This window comes from Phoenix dactylifera, chromosome 15 (genome assembly GCF_051530095.1).
Source record: "Phoenix dactylifera cultivar Ajwa chromosome 15, Ajwa_hap1_PhDact_Kaust_v1.1, whole genome shotgun sequence".
Lineage (NCBI taxonomy): Eukaryota > Viridiplantae > Streptophyta > Magnoliopsida > Arecales > Arecaceae > Phoenix > Phoenix dactylifera.
This window is the reverse complement of record NC_143204.1, coordinates 20,643,676-20,662,742: the sequence shown is the minus strand read 5'-3', so window position 1 is coordinate 20,662,742 and position 19,067 is coordinate 20,643,676. Positions and strand designations below refer to the sequence as shown.

The window sequence follows — 19,067 nt, the reverse complement described above, 5'->3', positions numbered from 1 at the left end:
TGAATTGATTCAAATATTAGCGTCTGAAATTAAAGCTATAATAATTAAAAAGATTAAAGAAGCAAAATACTTTTCTGTAATACTTGATTGCACTCCTGATGCAAGCCATCAGGAACAAATGACCCTAGTTTTAAGATGTGTAGATACTTCAACAAGTCCAGTAAAAGTAGAAGAATATTTTTTAGAATTTTTAGAAGTAGATGATACCTCTGGAAAGGGCCTTTTTAATGAACTTATAAATATAATAGAAAAACATAAACTTGAGGTTAATGATATAAGAGGACAAGGGTATGACAATGGATCTAATATGAAAGGAAAACATCAAGGTGTACAAAAAAGATTATTAGATATAAATTCTAGAGCATTTTACACACCATGTGGATGTCATAACTTGAATTTAGTATTATGTGATACTGCTAACTCATGTCCTAAGGCTATATCTTTTTTTGGAGTAATACAACGAATTTATACCTTATTTTCTTCTTCTACAAAACGATGGAAAATTTTACAAGATAATGTATCTACATTAACTCTTAAACCTTTATCACAAACACGTTGGGAAAGTCGTATTGAAAGTGTCAAAGCAATTAAACATCAAGCTCCTAAAATAAGAGATGCCTTAATTCAATTAGCGGAAACTAGTGAAGATCCTAAAATAAAGAGTGAAGCCATATGTTTAGCTACATATGAGATTGAAAATTTTGAATTCTTATTAGGCATGAATATTTGGTACGATATATTGTTTGCTGTTAACTCAGTTAGTAAGAATTTACAATCTGAAGACATGCATATTGATGTTGCTATAGATCAATTAAAAGGTCTTCTTTCTTATTTAAAAAGTTATAGAGAAAATGGATTTATGAATGCTTTGAATTCATCTAAAGAAATTGCAAATGAAATGGAAATAGAACCTACATTTCGTGAAAAATGTGTGATCCGTAGAAAAAAACAATTTGATGAAAATACTGATGATGAGACAATAAGATCAGCTGAAGAATCTTTTAGAATTGATTACTTTTTATATGTAGTAGATCAAGCTATTTCTTCAATTCAAAGTAGGTTTGAACAATTCACCATATATGAAGATTTTTTTGGTTTTTTGTTTAATTTTAGAAAGTTAAAATCTTTGAATGAAGAGAATTTGAAAAGGTGTTGTCTTAATCTTGAAAACTATTTAAAGCATGGTGAATATTCTGATATTGATGGTCTTGATCTATTTTCAGAGTTAAACGTTTTAAAAGAAATTTTACAAATAGAAACTTGTACCCCTATTGATACTTTAAGTTTTATTAAAAAAACAGATTCTTTTCCAAATGCATGCATTGCTTACAGAATATTGTTAACAATACCTGTAACAGTTGCTTCTGCTGAAAGAAGTTTTTCAAAATTAAAGTTGATAAAATCTTATTTGCGGTCAACTATGTCACAAGAAAGATTAAATGGATTAGCTATATTATCGATTGAAAATAGTATTTTAATGAATCTTGAGTACAAAAGTTTGATTAGCAATTTTGCATCTCAAAAAGCTAGACGGATTATTTTTAAATAAATTTTTAAAATATTTTGCACTTATTAAAATTTATTATTATTATTATTATTATTTAGAAAAAAGGCCTCTCTTAGAAAGTTCGCCTTAGGCCCCCAAATGCATTGAGCCGCCCCTGATTGCAGGTATTTTGTACGAAGATGGAATTTAGCAAAAATCTAAAATTAGCATTTAAGTTTATAAGGCTACCATACTTTAACTTCAAGGTTACCCTAGCCGCACTCTATTTGTTTAGATATGTACTTCCAAAAGAGAGAGGAAAGGTGATTCCCTATCATCATAGACCCCCAAGCCGTAAGATTTCTTTGCAGTCTTCTACTAATTACCAAGTGAACTCAAGAACATATATTAGAATTCCTCAAGAGTGGAGGTTATAAATAAATCAATTCTTCAGCATAGCTCTCTTTCTAGTTCTTCCGCTACTCTTAAGTTGATCTCTGATCCACCTTTACTTCAAGATGCAAAAAGCTAGGGCCCACAAAGGAGCCCTCCCCCGTGATCGACAGCCCAAAGCAAAAGGAGGAGAGACGGAGAGGGAAAAGGTGGTGAAAAAGACTATAATAAGAACCAAAGGAAGAAAGCAAAGCTGGCATACTCCTCCATTTTAAACCAACCTAACCTTTCCTCAGAGCCAGAGTAGCCATCCAAACAGCACAAACAAAAGAGAGGGAAACTAAGGGAACGAGAGAGATAGATAGATAGATAGAGAGGAGGAGGAGGAGGAGGAGGAGGACACATGAAAGGAAGAGTAGGAGGAGGTGGAGGAAGAGGGAATAATGGAGGGGCAGCAGCAGACCCTCTGGTCTGCCTCCCCTCCAGCTCCAGACGTCATCTGACACTGATGCCAAAGCCCATCTGTAGCCCATCTCGGCCCACAGAGCCCAGCAAACGCCGCCAGTCGAGGTCCCGCTGCCGGGGCCAGGCCAGCCCCCTCTTCAGGACGAAGACCAAGCACATGAGCTCGGAGATCGCCGAGCCGACGTCTCCCAAGGTCACCTGCGCCGGGCAGATCAAGGTGAGGTCCCGGCCCAGGCCCAGAGGCAGCCGTGACAAGGACTGGCTCTCCCTTGTGGAGGAGATAGAGAGGCTCCGCAAGCATCGGAAGAGGAGTAACTGGCGTGAGACCCTTAGCCTCAAGAAGGAAATCATGCAGTTCCTCGGAGCCCTCCGCGGGCTCCGCTTCAATATGAGGTGCTTCGGCTCGTTCCATGGCTCGGTCGATTGCACAACCGATGAAGAAGATGAGGACGAAGAGGAGGAGAAGGAAGTGGACAGCAGTGGCTCTAGGAATATATTCTCCAAGTGGTTTATGGTTCTAGAAGAGAACCAAGATCATGGATATGGGAAAGAAGTAGTGGAAGTAAAGGAAGAAGAAGAGAGAGATGGTACGTTCGAGGAGGTTGCACCACCTAATTCTGTGCCACCTCCAAACGCTCTCTTGCTCATGAGGTGTCGATCGGCGCCAGCCAAAGGGAGGTTAGAGGAAGAGGAGGTGACTGCAAAGTTGATCAAGGAGGAGGAGAAAGAGAAAGAGAGGTTGGTGCTGATGAGCTATGCTCCTGACTTCTTCAAGATCTCGACGGATATTGCAAAGGAGACTTGGATCGTTGGGAGCATGGATCCTTTAGCAAGGAATCGGAGCTGGAAGAGATAAGCTGCAAGAGATAAGGGATGAGAATAGAAGGGTGGTGGCGGTGGTGATAGCTAATTTTCTCGCATGATGCTTGTGGTGCTGGTGGTATATTAATCTCTCCTCTTCTTGTTTTTGGTTTTGGGTGATCCTAAATTCTTGTATGTGCGTGTTTATGTTCTTTCCCGATTTTGATATGCTTTTCCTTTTTTCCCCCCTCTGGAAATCGATCCACAAAACAGAGGTGAATATTATATTAACCTTGTATAGTCTCTTTATGCTTGTTGCCTCTTTTACTTTGTTGGAAGGATTGATTCTATAGAATGTATAGCTTCTTTCATTACTCTCTCTCTCATGCGTATCTCATAGAAATGCATCATATTTGTGTGTTTATATAGACGTATATGCAATGTGTATTGATACTGTATGTACACAAACACATGCACACGCACAGATTTATTACTTGATGGGGGGAAGTTTCCAGGAAGGGGGGTAAACTGAGTGTTATTGGGAAGGTATCACTAAGCGTGGATTAATTGTGTTTTGCACATATATTAGTATAGAAGGAAGAAGTCCTAATTAATTAAGGTCATGGTGGGGAAAGAAGTTGGCCTGGTGCATCTTGAACATATGTTCTTTTAGGAAGGGGAGGTGTAACCTTCATCCAATTACAGTGTTGAGAGTGCAACAACAAAATAGGTGCAGGCCCAATCAGCATTCTATGTACCTCAGTGTCATGGGGCATCAGCCTGGCCTCTGGGGTTAAATATGGAGTTGTCTAGTTGTAGTTGATTCAGAAAGGAGTAAAAGAAACAAACACATGCAACACCGTGTCCTTCAATTTCTACAGAATGGGGATTGATCTCTCAGGTGAGTAAAAGTAAAGGATAGCTGGAAATTAGTTCTTAAGTGCTTGGTTGGGTGGTTAGGAAGAAACATAAATGGTCATAAGATGACCACAGCAGATATATGTGTGAATATGGCTTCATAAATTTTCTTGACACTAATATTGTACCTACTGAGAAATGGAGCCGTCGGAAACTTGAATGATTTCAGCAGAAAGCTGTGGAGAAACACATCTGCTAAGGTCAAGTATTTTCAGAAGATGTTAAATCTGGTTGTGCAAAGTGAAATTTGTTCTTTTCAGAAGATGATGTAGTCACCTATTGAATACAAGAAATTCATGCATGAGTATCGCTGTGATGACTATAAGGAACTTTCAGTTGATATAACAGAAGGGTTTAGAGAAGAAGTAGTAATTTCTTGTGTCCAGAAGTTATAGTGTTTTGGCACCTTGTTGTTGTCCTTGCATAATGAGTTTGGTTTTATATGCACTATATATCTGATAAACCTTCTCAAAATTAATTATATTCCTTCTCTCCCATTCTTTCTGCAAAATGTCCGAGCACATCTAAAATCCTCACCTCCCCCACCTAATTAGAAGCTCGATTTGCAGTATCATACATCCTATAAATTACTTTTCCACACCGTCATCATTGCAAAAGTTTCTGTAACATTGCATTTATGCAGCAGTTTTTTGATAGATTAGAGCGTTTACTTAAATTTTAGATAAAAAATTTAGCCGAGATTCTCTAACGACCATCATCATTACCAACACCAGTGAACTGTTATTTATAGGACAAAGCTTGTAAACTATTTAGTAGGCTGTCTGCATGCAACAAAAAAAAAGAAAGAAAGAAAGAAAAAGTATGGTCCTACCACATTTCTTTAGTTAGAGAAGGAATCTCTTTTCGTGAACTAAATATGATAATTTAACAACCTCTAGCAGCAAAAGATCAAATCCACTTTGCAAATTGCAGGACAAGGGAGGCTCAGGATAAACAGAGGGTCCTTTGATATTGATCAATCTGAACATCTTGAGGCTCAAATGCAGTTTGCTTTGAATATAGACATAGTACAACGGATAAAGAAAACACACTGATTCTGAAACCTTTGAAGAACAAATATGTGATAACTGATGATGGTGACAAGCTGCATTAGGTACATACTTCAGCAAAAATATCAGCGAGAAGATAGAGGTGTCTTCGAAATCTGGTTTAGCCACCAAAGAAGGTTAGGAAATAAATAAATAAGTTTGAGCTGCTTGGCATGACTGCTACGTAACCTTTCTTCATCCTCAATATAATTTTCATAGACTGTAATTTCCTTTGTTCATTGGCAGTTATAACTAATGAATAAAGTTTAAATCAAACACATACGACAAATGAGATAAAATTTTATAAAATATATTGTGGCAATCTCTGGTAAACAACCCAAATGATTAGAAAGAGATCATCAAATCTACAAGGTTGCTCAGAAACATATGCCGACTTCTATGAACAGCAACAACTTAAGTGATGCAAGACGGGTCTCCTTTACTCTCCTTTTAATTCAATATTATGGTCCACACGCCAGAGAACTAGATGCAGTGAGTGAAAGCTGATATCTATGGTTGTGACAATTATCTTTCTGATAAATAAGGTCAAAGTTGTAGTTTTCATTTGGTTGCTTTATGCTTTGGCCTTAGCTTTCAAATCTTTTGAAGGTCATGTCTGCTTTTTTTTTTTTTAATATCCTTTTGATATATATCACCAGGAAATAATTCTTGATTATGTTAAAGTGTGCTACTAATGATCGGGCTCAAATTTTATTGCTTGGGCCTTAAAACGGGCTGGTCAAACTGAAAGTTTTCTTTTAGGATAAGACTTTGATGGGACACTACTCTCTATCTGAAAAGAATCATATGGAGCAACAGAAGGCAGAATTTATGTCGAAGTTGAGTTATACCCTCTCAAAAATTTTAGCTTTTTTAGAATATTTATACTATTGATGTTTATTTTAGGAAAAAATGTCCTATTAGAATTAGAAAGTGAAATTCGATCCAAATAATCTAAGGATAGTTCTTACAATGATAAATGGAAACTATGTATCTCGGTTTTTTAATCATCAACGAAAGAAAAGAGAACTTCAGCCCTACTTTTACAATTCTTTTATTTTTTTTAGTTTTCTTTTGAGAGATTCGAGTTGAGAAAAATCTTCTTTCCTCTTGATTGGATCAGCTAATCTATTTGCTGATGTGCTTCATTACAATTGGCCAGATGGGTTTGGAGAGCTTGCACATGTGAGAAGTCTATGGAGCTTACTTCATTTCCTGATGCCTTGTAACGGTGAATTGCCTTCTCATCTTCTCCCAGTCTGCAAAATGTGGGTAGAAATATGGAGATTTTTTTTCAAGAAGGCTATAGGATAGAATAAGTAAAGAGGAAAGATGCCCCTATTCTTTGTGAGTTTATTACTCCAAATTGAAGATCACTTAAAATATAAGTTAATCATAACAAACCAATAGAGATCTTTTGCTAAGAACTCATAAACTCAAACCAGAAGTAAAAAAACGGGGGGAAAATATGGAGGCTATATGAAGGAAAAAGCCAGAAGAGCTGCAGCTCAAAAAGCAGATTTAGCTATACTATTGTTTAGAATTACATAATGACATAAAAACAGATCTGGGGTAATAAGGTTACAGACCTTGAGGCCCCGTAAATAATACATATTGCAACAAGGTGATCAAGAGTAGTTCCATTGCCGAAAAAAAATTACTGAGTTATGTAGAGATGCCGGTCAGCCTTCTTGTGAAGTTTATACTTAATATTTAAGAAGAAAATATGATATATAAGTTGGTTGAACATAATTTATTAGCACCCATAACTCCAATTAGCAAATAAAAATATATTGCCTTTGTAATGACCTAGGACCTCACCAAAAATATTAACTGAAAGCTATTATTTAAGTTTATTGATCCCTGTATAAATACCCAAAATCTGTCTAGAGCATAGCCGATATAAGACTAAAGTCACTCAACACATATTTGCATGGTCCTCATACTCCTTTCATTTAAGCCCTAATATCTTCGCTAGTCTATGAGTCCAAATCAATTCAAATCCATTTACAAATACCACGATTAATCCATGATCAGGCCCTATGGACCCGTAATGCAGTATCCCTTAGTCCACATAGGTCATGAATTGGGTCTGATCTGATACCATTTGTAACGACCTAAGATTTCACCCAAAAAAGTTAGCCAAAAAATAGTATTTGAGTTTTATGATCTTGTATAAGTATACAAAATCTATCTATTGCATAATCGATGTAAGACTAAATACATGTCTGCTTGGTAATTAAAACTTTATTATAAATTCTTAGTACTAATTTGCAACTTCTTGAATTCAACAATTACAGAGGGATATGCAAGCGAGTCCATTTGCATGCCAACCCAAAGTCCTCTAGAGACAAAATGGGATACTTATTAGGACCTATTAGGCAAACCCAAATCTCGAAGTGGTCTTTAATTGCAGTACTACCATATTGCAGTAAAGATTCCCGGCCATGTACAGAAATTTTTATGCAGTGTCTTCAAGTTTACATGGATTATGAGCCGGATTCACTTTGGTACTAATTATAATAATTCAGGGCTTCATCCAAAAAGCTAGCTAGAATGTATTATTTTGATTTTTTTAATCCTATTTAGGTACTAAGATCTATCTAGTACGTACTCGATGTGGGACTAAAAATATATCTACATAGGTCTCATAGGGATAGACAACATCACATAGAGACGATGGCTCGGAGATTGGAACTTGCAAAGCAATTTCTATATTTGGATTAGGTCACCAGCCGCCCACGATTATGACTCAGATTCCCTGCTTGTTGAGCCCCAAGATAGATCTAATTTCCTACCTCTAGCACTTGGGAACAAAACAGTAACCTTAACTCACAAAAAGAGAAACAAAATAGTTACCATTTTAAGACTCCATCTATTGCTAAACTCCAATTATCTCCACTATGGTGATTTCCTCAAGCCATTCATTCTTGTTTTTCCAAATATAAAATGGGAGGTCAGAAAACCAGCCGCTTCATTGAGATAATGAGGTGAACAAACCAAGCCATGCCATTCATTAGCTCAAGCAAATGGATATTATGCGCACCTAGCAAGCTAGTTGTTCTATACTATGTTCCCATGATCCCCTACTTCCATACATGTTTTTAATGACCATCCTGAAGAATCTCTTCTTCTTTTTTTTTTTTTCTCGTTATATTGGATGTTGGATGAGGTTTGCAGGCAATTTTGGAGGATAACCTCTCTAAATTAATCTTAGTGAAGGCAGAATTTGATCCAAGATCTTCAATAGCACGAACAAAATAATTTACCACTAGGCTAGTTGGCATCTTTGATTTGCTTCTCTTGACCTATTAAGAGTTCATATCTTCAAAAGGTGCATTTTGATGAAGTAGATGCATTTATGGAATTGGCTTGTATATATCGACAAAGTATCTGGAAGGGAGTATTCAATCTTTCAACTGTAGCGGTTGTGGGAGGCAAAAAGAATTATACTTGTTTCCTTGCAGCATCAGGCTTGACGAAAAGTAACTTCCAACTCCCAAGCATTGCATGGTTTAGATCAACTACTTTGCAATAATTTCTGCTGCCACCAGAGCTTGGAGTTTTCTAATGACCATCGATTCTAGGCACACGTGTGGAGCACCTTGCATGAATCCAGAGCTCTAAATAGGCACGTTCTCATGCGACCCCCAAGAACTCATCAACTACCTCGACTCATGAACTTAAATCATGCTTCGAAAGGGAAGAGATTGAGGTTACCCATGTGTTTCGGAAGGCGAACAGAGCTGCAGATTGGGTCGCCTCCTTTGTTGCCCACCACTTAGAAAAGGTTCTTTGGACTGAGCTCGATTCCATTTCCTTTTCTTTATGTCGTCTTCTTTCTCTAGATGCTGAGCGTAGTATTCATGCTAGTTGATATGAACTACCATTGTACCAAAAAAAAAAAAAAAAAAAGAAAAAAAAGGAAGAGATTCCATGAGCCAGGTATGGATCAGAGGAGGAGACATATTGGTTGTGTGGGCCGTAAATGATTTTAGCCCACAGCCCATAGAGTTTTACTCCATCTACTACAGAAGGCAACGCCGACACCACATGAAGCTGCAACGATTTTAGCCCATGGGCCATTAGACTTTTTAAGCCCACTTATTGCAAAGGCAAAAAGAGGTCAGGGCCTCGGTCGCTCCGCCATTGGCTCCCGCTAGTGGGTTGGAAATCAAGTCACTTTTTCCATCTCTGCGGGTCCCGCAGTGGCGGGAGAGCGAACCATTGCGCTTATTCAAAATTACGCCCGCTGTCTCCGCATTCATCTCAATTCTCAAGGAACCAAAAGACTTGGAGCTTCCCGTTCCATGTCTCCTACCTTCAATTTTAACCATCTGTGACAACGCAAGTCCAGAACCAAGGCAAAACTAAACGTGAAGTGATACCATGCTTGGTAGATTAACTTGGAGATCTGGCAACATGAGATCATGGTGCATGTCCGGAAGCAAAAGTTGATCTAATTTGGATTGTGGAAGCGATTGAATATGTATACTTGCGAGTAAGAAGCAATCTGAGATGAGATGTAGTATAGGTAGGGCAAACCTTGTAGGATCTAGACGCGAACTCACCTATCTTGGAAAGGAATTGGAGTTTCTCAGAATTGCAGTAAATTAACTAATAATAATTTTATTGATTGCTACAGTAATTTTAGAAGCAAGAAAAATATATAAAATAAATAAAAAAGATAATTCAACTAGAAGGTTGATATAGAATAACTAGGAGAAAGAAGAAAGAGAATTTGAGGCTAACTAAAGTAGGATAATTAACTGGAGTCTCACCAGCTGAATCCCTTGATCTTACTAGAGTTGCACCAATCATCATTCCGAGTTTCTCACGTCTTCATCATTGTCATGCTAGCTTCGTATAAGGCTTTCTAGAGCCACACCAAAAGAAAACGAGCTTTTAAAATGTATAAAAGTTTCCATATAGTTACACTGCAGCAAAATGAAGTCACACCATCAAGAATTCTCTGAAGAGAACTCAAAACTTCAATTCAATTTACTATGATGCAAAAGAAGAGAGAATACGAGGTATTTGTAGTATTCTAAAGCTCTTACATTGATAAAGACTTGTAAGAACCCTTAAAACTTGATTAGGACTTGAGAAATAACTAAAACATAGTTTTGTAGAAATAATCTGGCACCTTAAAGGTGCTTTCAGATGCTAACGACCATCAGACGATGATCTATTTGCAGTTGGATATGATCGATGACATACCAACTGCCATCTTAGTGCTCCCAAGATGATGATCTTACTATTGCTAGATGTATTATGGCGGTAGGGTTCTAATGTCAGAACCTTTGACTCGAACTCCACCAACACATGTTCTATTTTCCACCATAATTTTCTTCTTTGACCTTCAGTTGATACAATTCAACTTGTATGGGAAAGCTTATCCAATCTTGGCTACGACGGTTACACGCCAAAATTATATCTGTGCAATTTTTGGTAAATTTTCAAAGATATTTCTATTTGTGAAACACCTCGTAGTACTAGAAACATTTAATTTTCTTGGGCCCTTGTGAGTCTAGTGCATCCACATATTCATTCTTTTGGCCATCAATGTAGGCTCCCTGGTGATTGTCCAGGGTGATTCAGTGTTGCTTCTTTGGTCTTTGCATGAATCTAGAACTAGGAGTACTTCAGCCTACATCAGTAAAAATATTTTGGGATAGATCCAGTCAACACATCTGGTGTCCTATCCAAGTTTAGGGTAAACTATTATTCAGGCCCATAAACTGTCATCAGACTGGATTGGGTGCAAGTCGAACAAGAAATTTAAGACCCATCGGCCCAATTCGGCCAGACACTGACCTTGAAATAATTCCTTACTAAAGAAAGAAGCCTATGGCCCATAGTATTATAATCCATAGATATAGTGAACCAGTTTCCTGGACTTGCCTTCCCAGCGTTATACATTATACATAGATCAGCAGAGATTAAGATTTCTTTTAGTGATGAGAAATTTTTTCCATGAACCAAACGAGTAAATAAGGCAACACGAGGGTGGATGTGCATCCTCGGTATGCGAGGGGTGCCTTGACGTGGAGGAATCTATTAGTCATGTTCTTTTTGGATGCCTTCGTGAAGCTCAGATCTGGAGGTGCACTATGGTTTCATTGCAGGTTACATTCTCGACTGAGGACTTCTTAAGCCTTTTGAAGCGGTCCTTGCGAAGGCCCAGTACTGTGGATTAGGGCATTAGATGTGCCTATGTGACCTATTACATTTGGATGAATAGAAATGCCTGGATCTTTGAGGATAAAAGAGTTCACCCAAAGACATTGGTGAACAGAGAATTACTTCACGCTACTGAGGTCACCAGTACCACCACTGCGGTTTTACCTGGTTCGGCTAGAGATACTTAGAGTTTTCATTCAGCTTGTGTAGCGACCAGGACGGTTCTTATCTTCTAGGACCTCCACCCCCAGCTTCCTTAAAGTCAACTTTGATGGCAGTGTTACCAAGAATGGAAGCAGATGAGGAGTAAGCTTTGTGATTAGAAACCATGACTCCAAACTTGTTGCAGCTGGAGGTCGGCCCACCTTCAACAAGTCTGTTATCGGAGCAGAGCTGCATGGGAGGGCATCGTCCATGCGAGGTTAGTTCTGGGTGTGGACAATATCTATGTTGAAGGTAACTCGATCATGGCGATCAACTAAATTCGAGGCTAGCATAGCAGTGACGATCAGCACCCGCTGCTTGGGACATCTGCAGGCATTCGCCAAGTGAATGTCAGTCACCAATTGTTAGAGCGAATGCTAGTTGATAAGTAAATATAAGTTATAAATTTTAAGAAGAACATTATAATTTATTACACATTGAAAATTTTAGTAAATGATGATCCCGTACTTTTCCTACTTTCATCATCCATCTAGATGTTTTAAGGCACTGCATGTGAAATTTTACTCTTTTTGAAAGAAAAGCTAACTCCGCTTCACCTTACTATTTTGTTACACATAATTATACCACCTGAACCAACCTAAGCCTGAACCTAGAGTTGCAACACAGAATTACAATGAGCCACAACTACTTGCAGCTTGTAAGGCCCCCAAAACTAGTTACAACAAGCAAAAAAACAAAAGAAGCCAGGCTTTAGCGGTGAAGGTGAGTTTCCATCATTCTAAAGACACCATAAACGTACGTTCTTTTGACTGCCCCTACCCACTTACGCATCCAAAACTGGTAGAGACTCCAAAATGGTCCATATCAGTGTGGTAGTAGTGGAGTTTTAACGTATAGAAGAGAAAGAAGGCGACACGAGGACTAGGGACAAGTTTTAGGCATGGAAGTTTGGTGGGGATTGGCTGTACGTGGCAGTTGCACGTATACCTCTCACATAATGCAAGCTTGCCCTCCTTTTAATGTTTCGTGTTCGACATGGGGAGTCCTCTATAAAGATTGAGAGATCTTTGAAGATTACAGCGTTAGGAATTGGATTACTTATTGTTCTTGGCCGGGTGACACTACATAGTTGGATACTAAATGCATCAAGTCTCGAGATAAATTTGGTTGAGCTAGTTATAGACTGACATCCAAAGTGTCATCCATCGTTGATGTTCTAGTTAAGCTGCTATATTTATATATGATATTAGAGTCTCCAATCATCTCCTCGGAGATATCATACTGTCATCCATTCATCAAGATTAAAATGAAGCATTTTAACACGCGAAACTGAATTTTTAACACAAGAATATATATTAATGCGAGATGTCAGCAAAGGATAGAGATCGAGTACCCATCATTGCATGTAATGCAACGTGGTTTATTCAAAAGAAGGAGACACCATGAAGCGATTGGTGCCGTCACTTCTACCTTTCGGCAATATAACTTTTTTGTATACATTTTACCCTATGAAGGGATGCATCAAGAGCAGTAAGCTGTATTTGTTAGGGTTTGGGACAATCATCTGAGGGACAGCATGAGTTATTGTAGCGTTGATAAGTAATGACAGCAAACCATACGTGTGGGAGTTGACTCCGTCAAGCTTATCCTCATGTCAACCTCTAAATACTTACCATCTCAAGCACATTAATATATTAGAACATGAAGCAAATTTACCATCTATTTTGCGTCAAGCAATGCATCGAGTAACTCTCGATATATCGGCTCATCGAGTTTCTATTGAAATAGGAACTACGCAAGAAAAAATACTAGTTAATTATTAGAGGTATTTCGAAAACATCTTGGTCAAAATACGACTTTCAAATAAAGTTTTAAATTAGTAGATGCTGCCAAAATGATGGATGATGCCATACGGAAAAAGAACAAGATTCGTAGAATAGAAGAAACAAATAAATTTTTATAGATTTTTGTTAATCTATGTACCGAACTTATATAGACACATAAATTTATACGATTCGATCCCACCAAACTCTAGATGACAGTCTTCCGCAAGTTCATGGTATGTGATCGGTTTTACCAATAATACGTGCAGAGCCAACGTCCTAAGTGATGTATCGGTCAAGCCTTCAGGATGGGTGACAGGTCCAAACTACTGTTGATGGTCCATTTCTCCAGTGTAGCAGATGGATGGGATGGCGACTTCAAGCTTTCCTTCTCATACCTAGAAATCGCCATGTGTGTTGTTCTCTCCTCTGGGGTCGATAGCTAGCGGGCTCCACCTACCAAATAAGTGATGGGCGATCCACTGCCTGCCACGTAATACGAGCCAGCCTAAAGGAACAGTTTCAAGATAGAATGGCTATGTGGGGGTGGCTACTTAGCTCATTGGCAAGGCTTGTGTTGTGTGTCCAATATCCGATCCAGACGAGATGCAAAACTATATGTCAAGTAGGTCCCACCTTGACTGGTCAACCGAGTTAACCAGCCAGGAGATCAAACTGCAGACAAGGATCTAAACCCAGAGCTTAGGTTGGTTTGGTTTTGAGTCCATGAGTGAATAGTCCGACATATACATCCATTAATACTTGGCAACGTGTCGGAGCCTAGTTCCATGCATGAACTTTGTCGTTTTGAAGCCGAGCGTTTGGTGGCCATCCAGATTGATGATCGCGCTAGAAATGAACTTGACTATGATGACTTGCGTTATTTGCAAGAAATGAATTTAATAGATGGTGTATGTATGTGCATATAGGTCGCAACAAGCTTGTGCTTAGCTCAACCAATCTGACCTTCCAAACTAAGAAGAGAAAAATTCATGGGAGGGGTTAAACACTTGTCTTTATGAAAATAGGGTAAAAGTATGAACGATAAGCACACAATGATCGCTTTAAAGTTAGTAAGAGGTCAAAAGGAATATAGGTTGGAGCCAAATAGTGTAAATGGTTCCACCAAACAGACCCACCGATATATATTAAGCTAACTCCATTAAAAGATAAAGAAATTGAATGATGATTCTAGTGTATGGAAGGTCCCTCGACCATTACAAGAACATTAGTCATGACTATCTGATGCGACATTAACATATGAAGAAGTAATATATAATTATAATGAATCAAATATATTTTAATTAAGAAAAACAAGTTATTTTCTCCATAACCAATGCACAACCAAAGAGCCACAGGCAATAAATCTTCTTCTTCGTTGATAATTTTTTTGAAATTAATTTTAGTTGTAGCATTTGCTGCAATCTAAATTGAGATCATGGTGTAAGAAAATATAAAATATATAAATAAATCTACTTCATCTTATGAGCTTAAGCTTTTAGGACAAGTGGTGATTTTAACATGGTATCAGAGCAGAGGAAATCAAGCCCATATGTGAGAAAAAGTGTAAGAAAATATAAAATATATAAATAAATCTACCTCATCCTATAAATAAATCTACCTCATCCTATAAGCTTTTAGAACAGATTATGTACACCCAAGTTTAGCTCCACGACCTAACATGGAATCAAAGAATTCATATAGCAATCCAAAACTTAACATGATCTCTCATACAGGCATAACTAACCAAACGTACTCACGATCTGATCATTTGCTTAATTGATTTGATTATGCTCAAGTCCACCAACGTGTATGTCTACTATCATAACCCATTTTGGATCGGTGGCATTCAGATTATGATAAAGCATTAAAGCAACCTTAGCATTACTCCAAAACTCATTCTCTAAGGTTAGTTAAAGAAATTTGTTCCTTCGTTACCTTTTCTATAGCCCGACAAGTACACGAGAGAGAGAGAGAGAGAGAGAGAGAGAGAGGTGAGTGGTGCATCTTTCCCCCAGACTTTTTCCCTATAGGAACACTCTCACCCTGTAACACTTTCCCATGTCCCCTCCCTTCTATCTTAACCCAGTAACCCTCGTTCCCGGTGTTACCCTTCAACCCCCTTCTTAAAGTCTCCATGCCCGTTCACACGTCCTCCCATACAATACAACCATCGCTCTCTCTCTCTCTCTCTCTCTCTCTCTCTCTCTCTCTCTCTCTCTCTCTCTCTCTCTCTCTGTGCCCGGCTGCTACCCATCGCCAGCCTCCGCCGGACCCAGCCCCTCTGCAATCTCTGGAAGATCTTTTTTAAGTGGAAACGTGAGCTGAAGCCGCCCTCTTTTTTTGGCTAGAAAGAACCACCCCCTGCTTTTCCCTAACCCTCTTCTCCTCTCCTCTCTCCTTTCCCACTTTCTCTCCCCTCACAGCCTCATTCTCTCTCTTCTCCGCTCCCGGAACCTCCACCCCTTCTCCTCGTCAATGACCCAATATGCCTCCTCCCAGATCCTATGAGTAGATCTAACTCAGAAAACAAAAAAAAAAAAAAACCCAGAAGACTCTCTCTCTCTCTCTCTCCCCCTCCCTTTCCTCTCCTCCTCCCCCCCAAACACCATGTGCTGAGATCCACTCTTTAAAGAGATGGTACTTTCTGCAAACCCCTCTTCTAGAATGATCATTCCATTTCCCTCTTAATTACTCCCTCCCTCGAAGGAATCTATCTCTCTGCTCCCTTTTTCCTCTCTTTCTCTCTCCCCCCCGCCGCCTTCATGGACTCCACAAACAGCGGCAGCATCCAGTCCTCCAGCGGCGGCGATGAGGAGTACGACTCCCGTGCCGACTCTATCTCCGCCCTCTTCCGCCCACCCTCCTCCTCCTCCTCCTCCTCTGCCGCCGCCACCTCCCTCCCCACTCCCGCTTTCTCCTCCGCCCACCCCAACTCCTTCTACTTCAACTCCCTCGCCTTCCTCGACCACTCCCACCTCCTCCCCATCGCCTCCTCCTCCTCCTCCCCCTGTCCTCCCCGCGCCCTCCGCCCCTCCCTCACTCCCACCTCCGACTTCCCCTCCCTCCCTCCTCCCATCGCCTCCACCTCCTCCCTCCCTCGTGGCCCACAAATTGCACAATCTCCGGTGCAACAACTGCCCGACAATCCCACCCCCACCGTCGCCCAGCCGCGGAGCTCCAAGAAGCGTTCCCGGGCCTCGCGCCGCGCCCCGACCACCGTCCTCACCACCGACACATCCAACTTCCGCGCCATGGTCCAAGAATTCACCGGCATCCCCTCCCCTCCCTTCAGCGCCGCCGCCTCCTCCCCCCTCTCCCCCTTCTCCCGTTCCCGCTTCGACCTCTTCTATTCCTCCTCCTCCTCCCCCGCCTCCTCCCTCCCCCCACCTTATCTCCGTCTCCGCCCTTTCGCCCAGAAACCTCCCACCTTTCCCTCTCTCAACCCTTCATCTTCTACTACCAGCACTGCTATTATTGATGCTCTTGCTTCTACTTGCAATACCATTTCAAATGCCAATGCCACCAGCTCCATTCCGATAGCCACTGCTGCTACTTGTACTACTTCGAATTCTACTCCCACTAATAATAACCGCCAACTGCCTTCACCTGATTTTGGACTCGGCAGCCAAAGCCAGACTCTCTTCAACCTCCAAAGCCAAGGCCCCGTTGTCAACTTCCAGTCCCTCCTCACCCACAAGGACACTCTCCCCACCATGCCGGCCTTCGCCCCGAGGCCGCAGGCCGTTATTCCATCGGCGGAGTTTGCTTCGGGCGAGCTCGGGCTCCCGCCGGGGCTTATCGGGTTGGAGGGCGTGCGCTCGGGCTGGGCTCGTGCGTCGGGGCCGGATGGCGGCGAGCACGCGCAAGTGAGGCCGGCGGTTGGAGCGAACTACAATGGTGCGCAGCAAAGGGTCAGCAGCTGCAAGCTGAACTACTCGGCGCCGGGCTCGTCCGAGTTTCATGCGGAGACCGGGTCCGAGGGCGTGGCGGCGCGGGGTGAAGGTATGGTTGACTCCTGGATTTGTTCTTCTGATTAGGAGATACAGGGATACATATATAGATGTAGGCAAAGAGGAAGGAGGAAAAGAAAGCTCTAGCTTACTTATTGGAGCTATGGCTAGTACTTTTTAGTATGCACCACTCCCTTCTTTTTATTCTCTTCTTTTATTTGTATGTAAATAGGGCTTCTCTTGTGAGATCTTATCATTATACAACCTTTAAAGACTCGTTTGATAACAGTTTTGGTGGGCTTCCTCATGCCCTCATCTTTGTTTGAAGCGCATCCCATATCCCTTGTTTCTTTGTGGATGCCATCACTCTGGACATTGTTCCGCTTAGAGTAGTTCAAGTAAGGAGGGAGGGGAGTGGTGTTTTTGGGACATCGTTGCTATAGCTACTGCAGAAGGTGGGGGAGGAGAAGAGAGAAGCTTTGTGGGTGTGCTCTTTGGACACTGTTCTAGTGTGTACTTTGCAATAAGCTCTTGTTCTTGGGCTACAAAATATTGAGTATTTCTACACCTTTGGTTCATGGGATGGGAGTGATTGGCGGCGATATTTGGGGAATCGTTAGCCGCCAAAATGTTAAAAAATTTAGGAGTACCTCGCAGCCATAAAGTTAAAGGGCCATGAAGGGAAACATCTCCTTTAGAGACTTCCAACTGCTCCACATGAAAGTTTCCCTAGAATGCACTCCACCGAATAAACAACAGCAGGAGCAGCAACTATATCTTCGCAGCAACCAATCAAACTAATAAAATAAACGAAGAAATCAATCTTGTGGTACACTCTTCTCATTTAAAAAAAATCACAGTGTGCATTATGGACCATGGATTAGCCTATGGTACAGATGCTTCCATACAAAATTTGCGAGCTCAAGCGTGTTCCTTAACCAACGCTGCCTGGTTCCATAGCTTATTTCGTTGCTGGTATATGCTTTCTTATTTTATCTTGTTTCTGTGCATGTCTTCCGTATTTCTTTTCTTTTCCTTTTTTGAGCGAGAGAGAGAGAACTATACCTTGGGAATGGTAGAAAAAGCTCTCTCTCTCTCTCTCTCTCTCTCTCTCTCTCTCTCTGTGTGTGTGTGCGTGTGTGGATCAGTTTTCCTTTTTAGAATGATCTGGGGGATGATTAGCCGTGAGTTTTGGGGAGACTAGGCAAGGAGAGAGCGGTTGAATTATTTATCGTTGTTTGTATCAAAGTTGATTGATTTTACAAAAGTGGGGATGATTAGGTATGGGATTTGGTGTGTTGGGAGGGGCGTCATTGAGGTGTGACATGCGACTCCTGCATCAAAAACATAGTGGCCCATGGCAGGGAATAATCTGCTCCTCAGCAATTATGGCTTCCCCCTTCCCTTTGATTGTCATGTGAGGGAGATTGCTTGACTGCTGCTTCAAAGAGAAAAATATTATGAAAAAGGCAAATATAACATATTAAAAAAAAAAAAAACTCCATCGTCCGTCAAAAACAGTAGCCTCAAGATCGCCAGCACCCGCTCTGCATCCTCGCGCTCCGCTCCCCTATCCACCCCACCATCGTTGCCGCCACCCAGCAACCACCACCTGCCCCTACCGTCGCCGCCTCCAACACCGTGGCCATGCTGATCTGCACCTCCATCTCTGGGTGCTCCATCATCGCCTCCCCCAATCTCCTTAGCCTCTCCGGCCGCCCTGCCACCTCCATGCTCTTCCCCTCCGTCAACGAGTACACTTTCAGCACCTCCGTCTCTAGAGAAATGCTCCAGAGCTAACCAAGGAGAGGGCGGTGCACAGAGGCGGAGG

The 19,067-nt window shown here is 40.8% G+C and overlaps 2 protein-coding genes across 2 annotated transcripts; both read left to right on the top strand.

Annotated features, from left to right (window-relative positions):
* The first annotated feature begins 1,903 nt into the window (after positions 1-1,903).
* Positions 1,904-3,519, top strand: LOC103707897 (uncharacterized). Its single transcript, XM_008792598.6, has one exon. The coding sequence runs from the start codon at positions 2,283-2,285 to the stop codon at positions 3,198-3,200; it is 918 nt and encodes a 305-aa protein (XP_008790820.3). The 5' UTR covers positions 1,904-2,282; the 3' UTR covers positions 3,201-3,519.
* An 11,754-nt stretch (positions 3,520-15,273) lies between these two features.
* On the top strand, positions 15,274-17,801 carry LOC103699546 (uncharacterized). The gene has a single exon (XM_017841098.5). The coding sequence runs from the start codon at positions 16,049-16,051 to the stop codon at positions 17,321-17,323; it is 1,275 nt and encodes a 424-aa protein (XP_017696587.3). The 5' UTR covers positions 15,274-16,048; the 3' UTR covers positions 17,324-17,801.
* The last annotated feature ends 1,266 nt before the right edge of the window (positions 17,802-19,067 follow it).

What these genes read in the sequence shown, in the direction of transcription:
- LOC103699546 (XM_017841098.5), top strand. Translation starts at nt 16,049, where the DNA reads ATGGACTCCACAAACAGCGGCAGCATCCAGTCCTCCAGCGGCGGCGAT.
- LOC103707897 (XM_008792598.6), top strand. Translation starts at nt 2,283, where the DNA reads ATGAAAGGAAGAGTAGGAGGAGGTGGAGGAAGAGGGAATAATGGAGGG.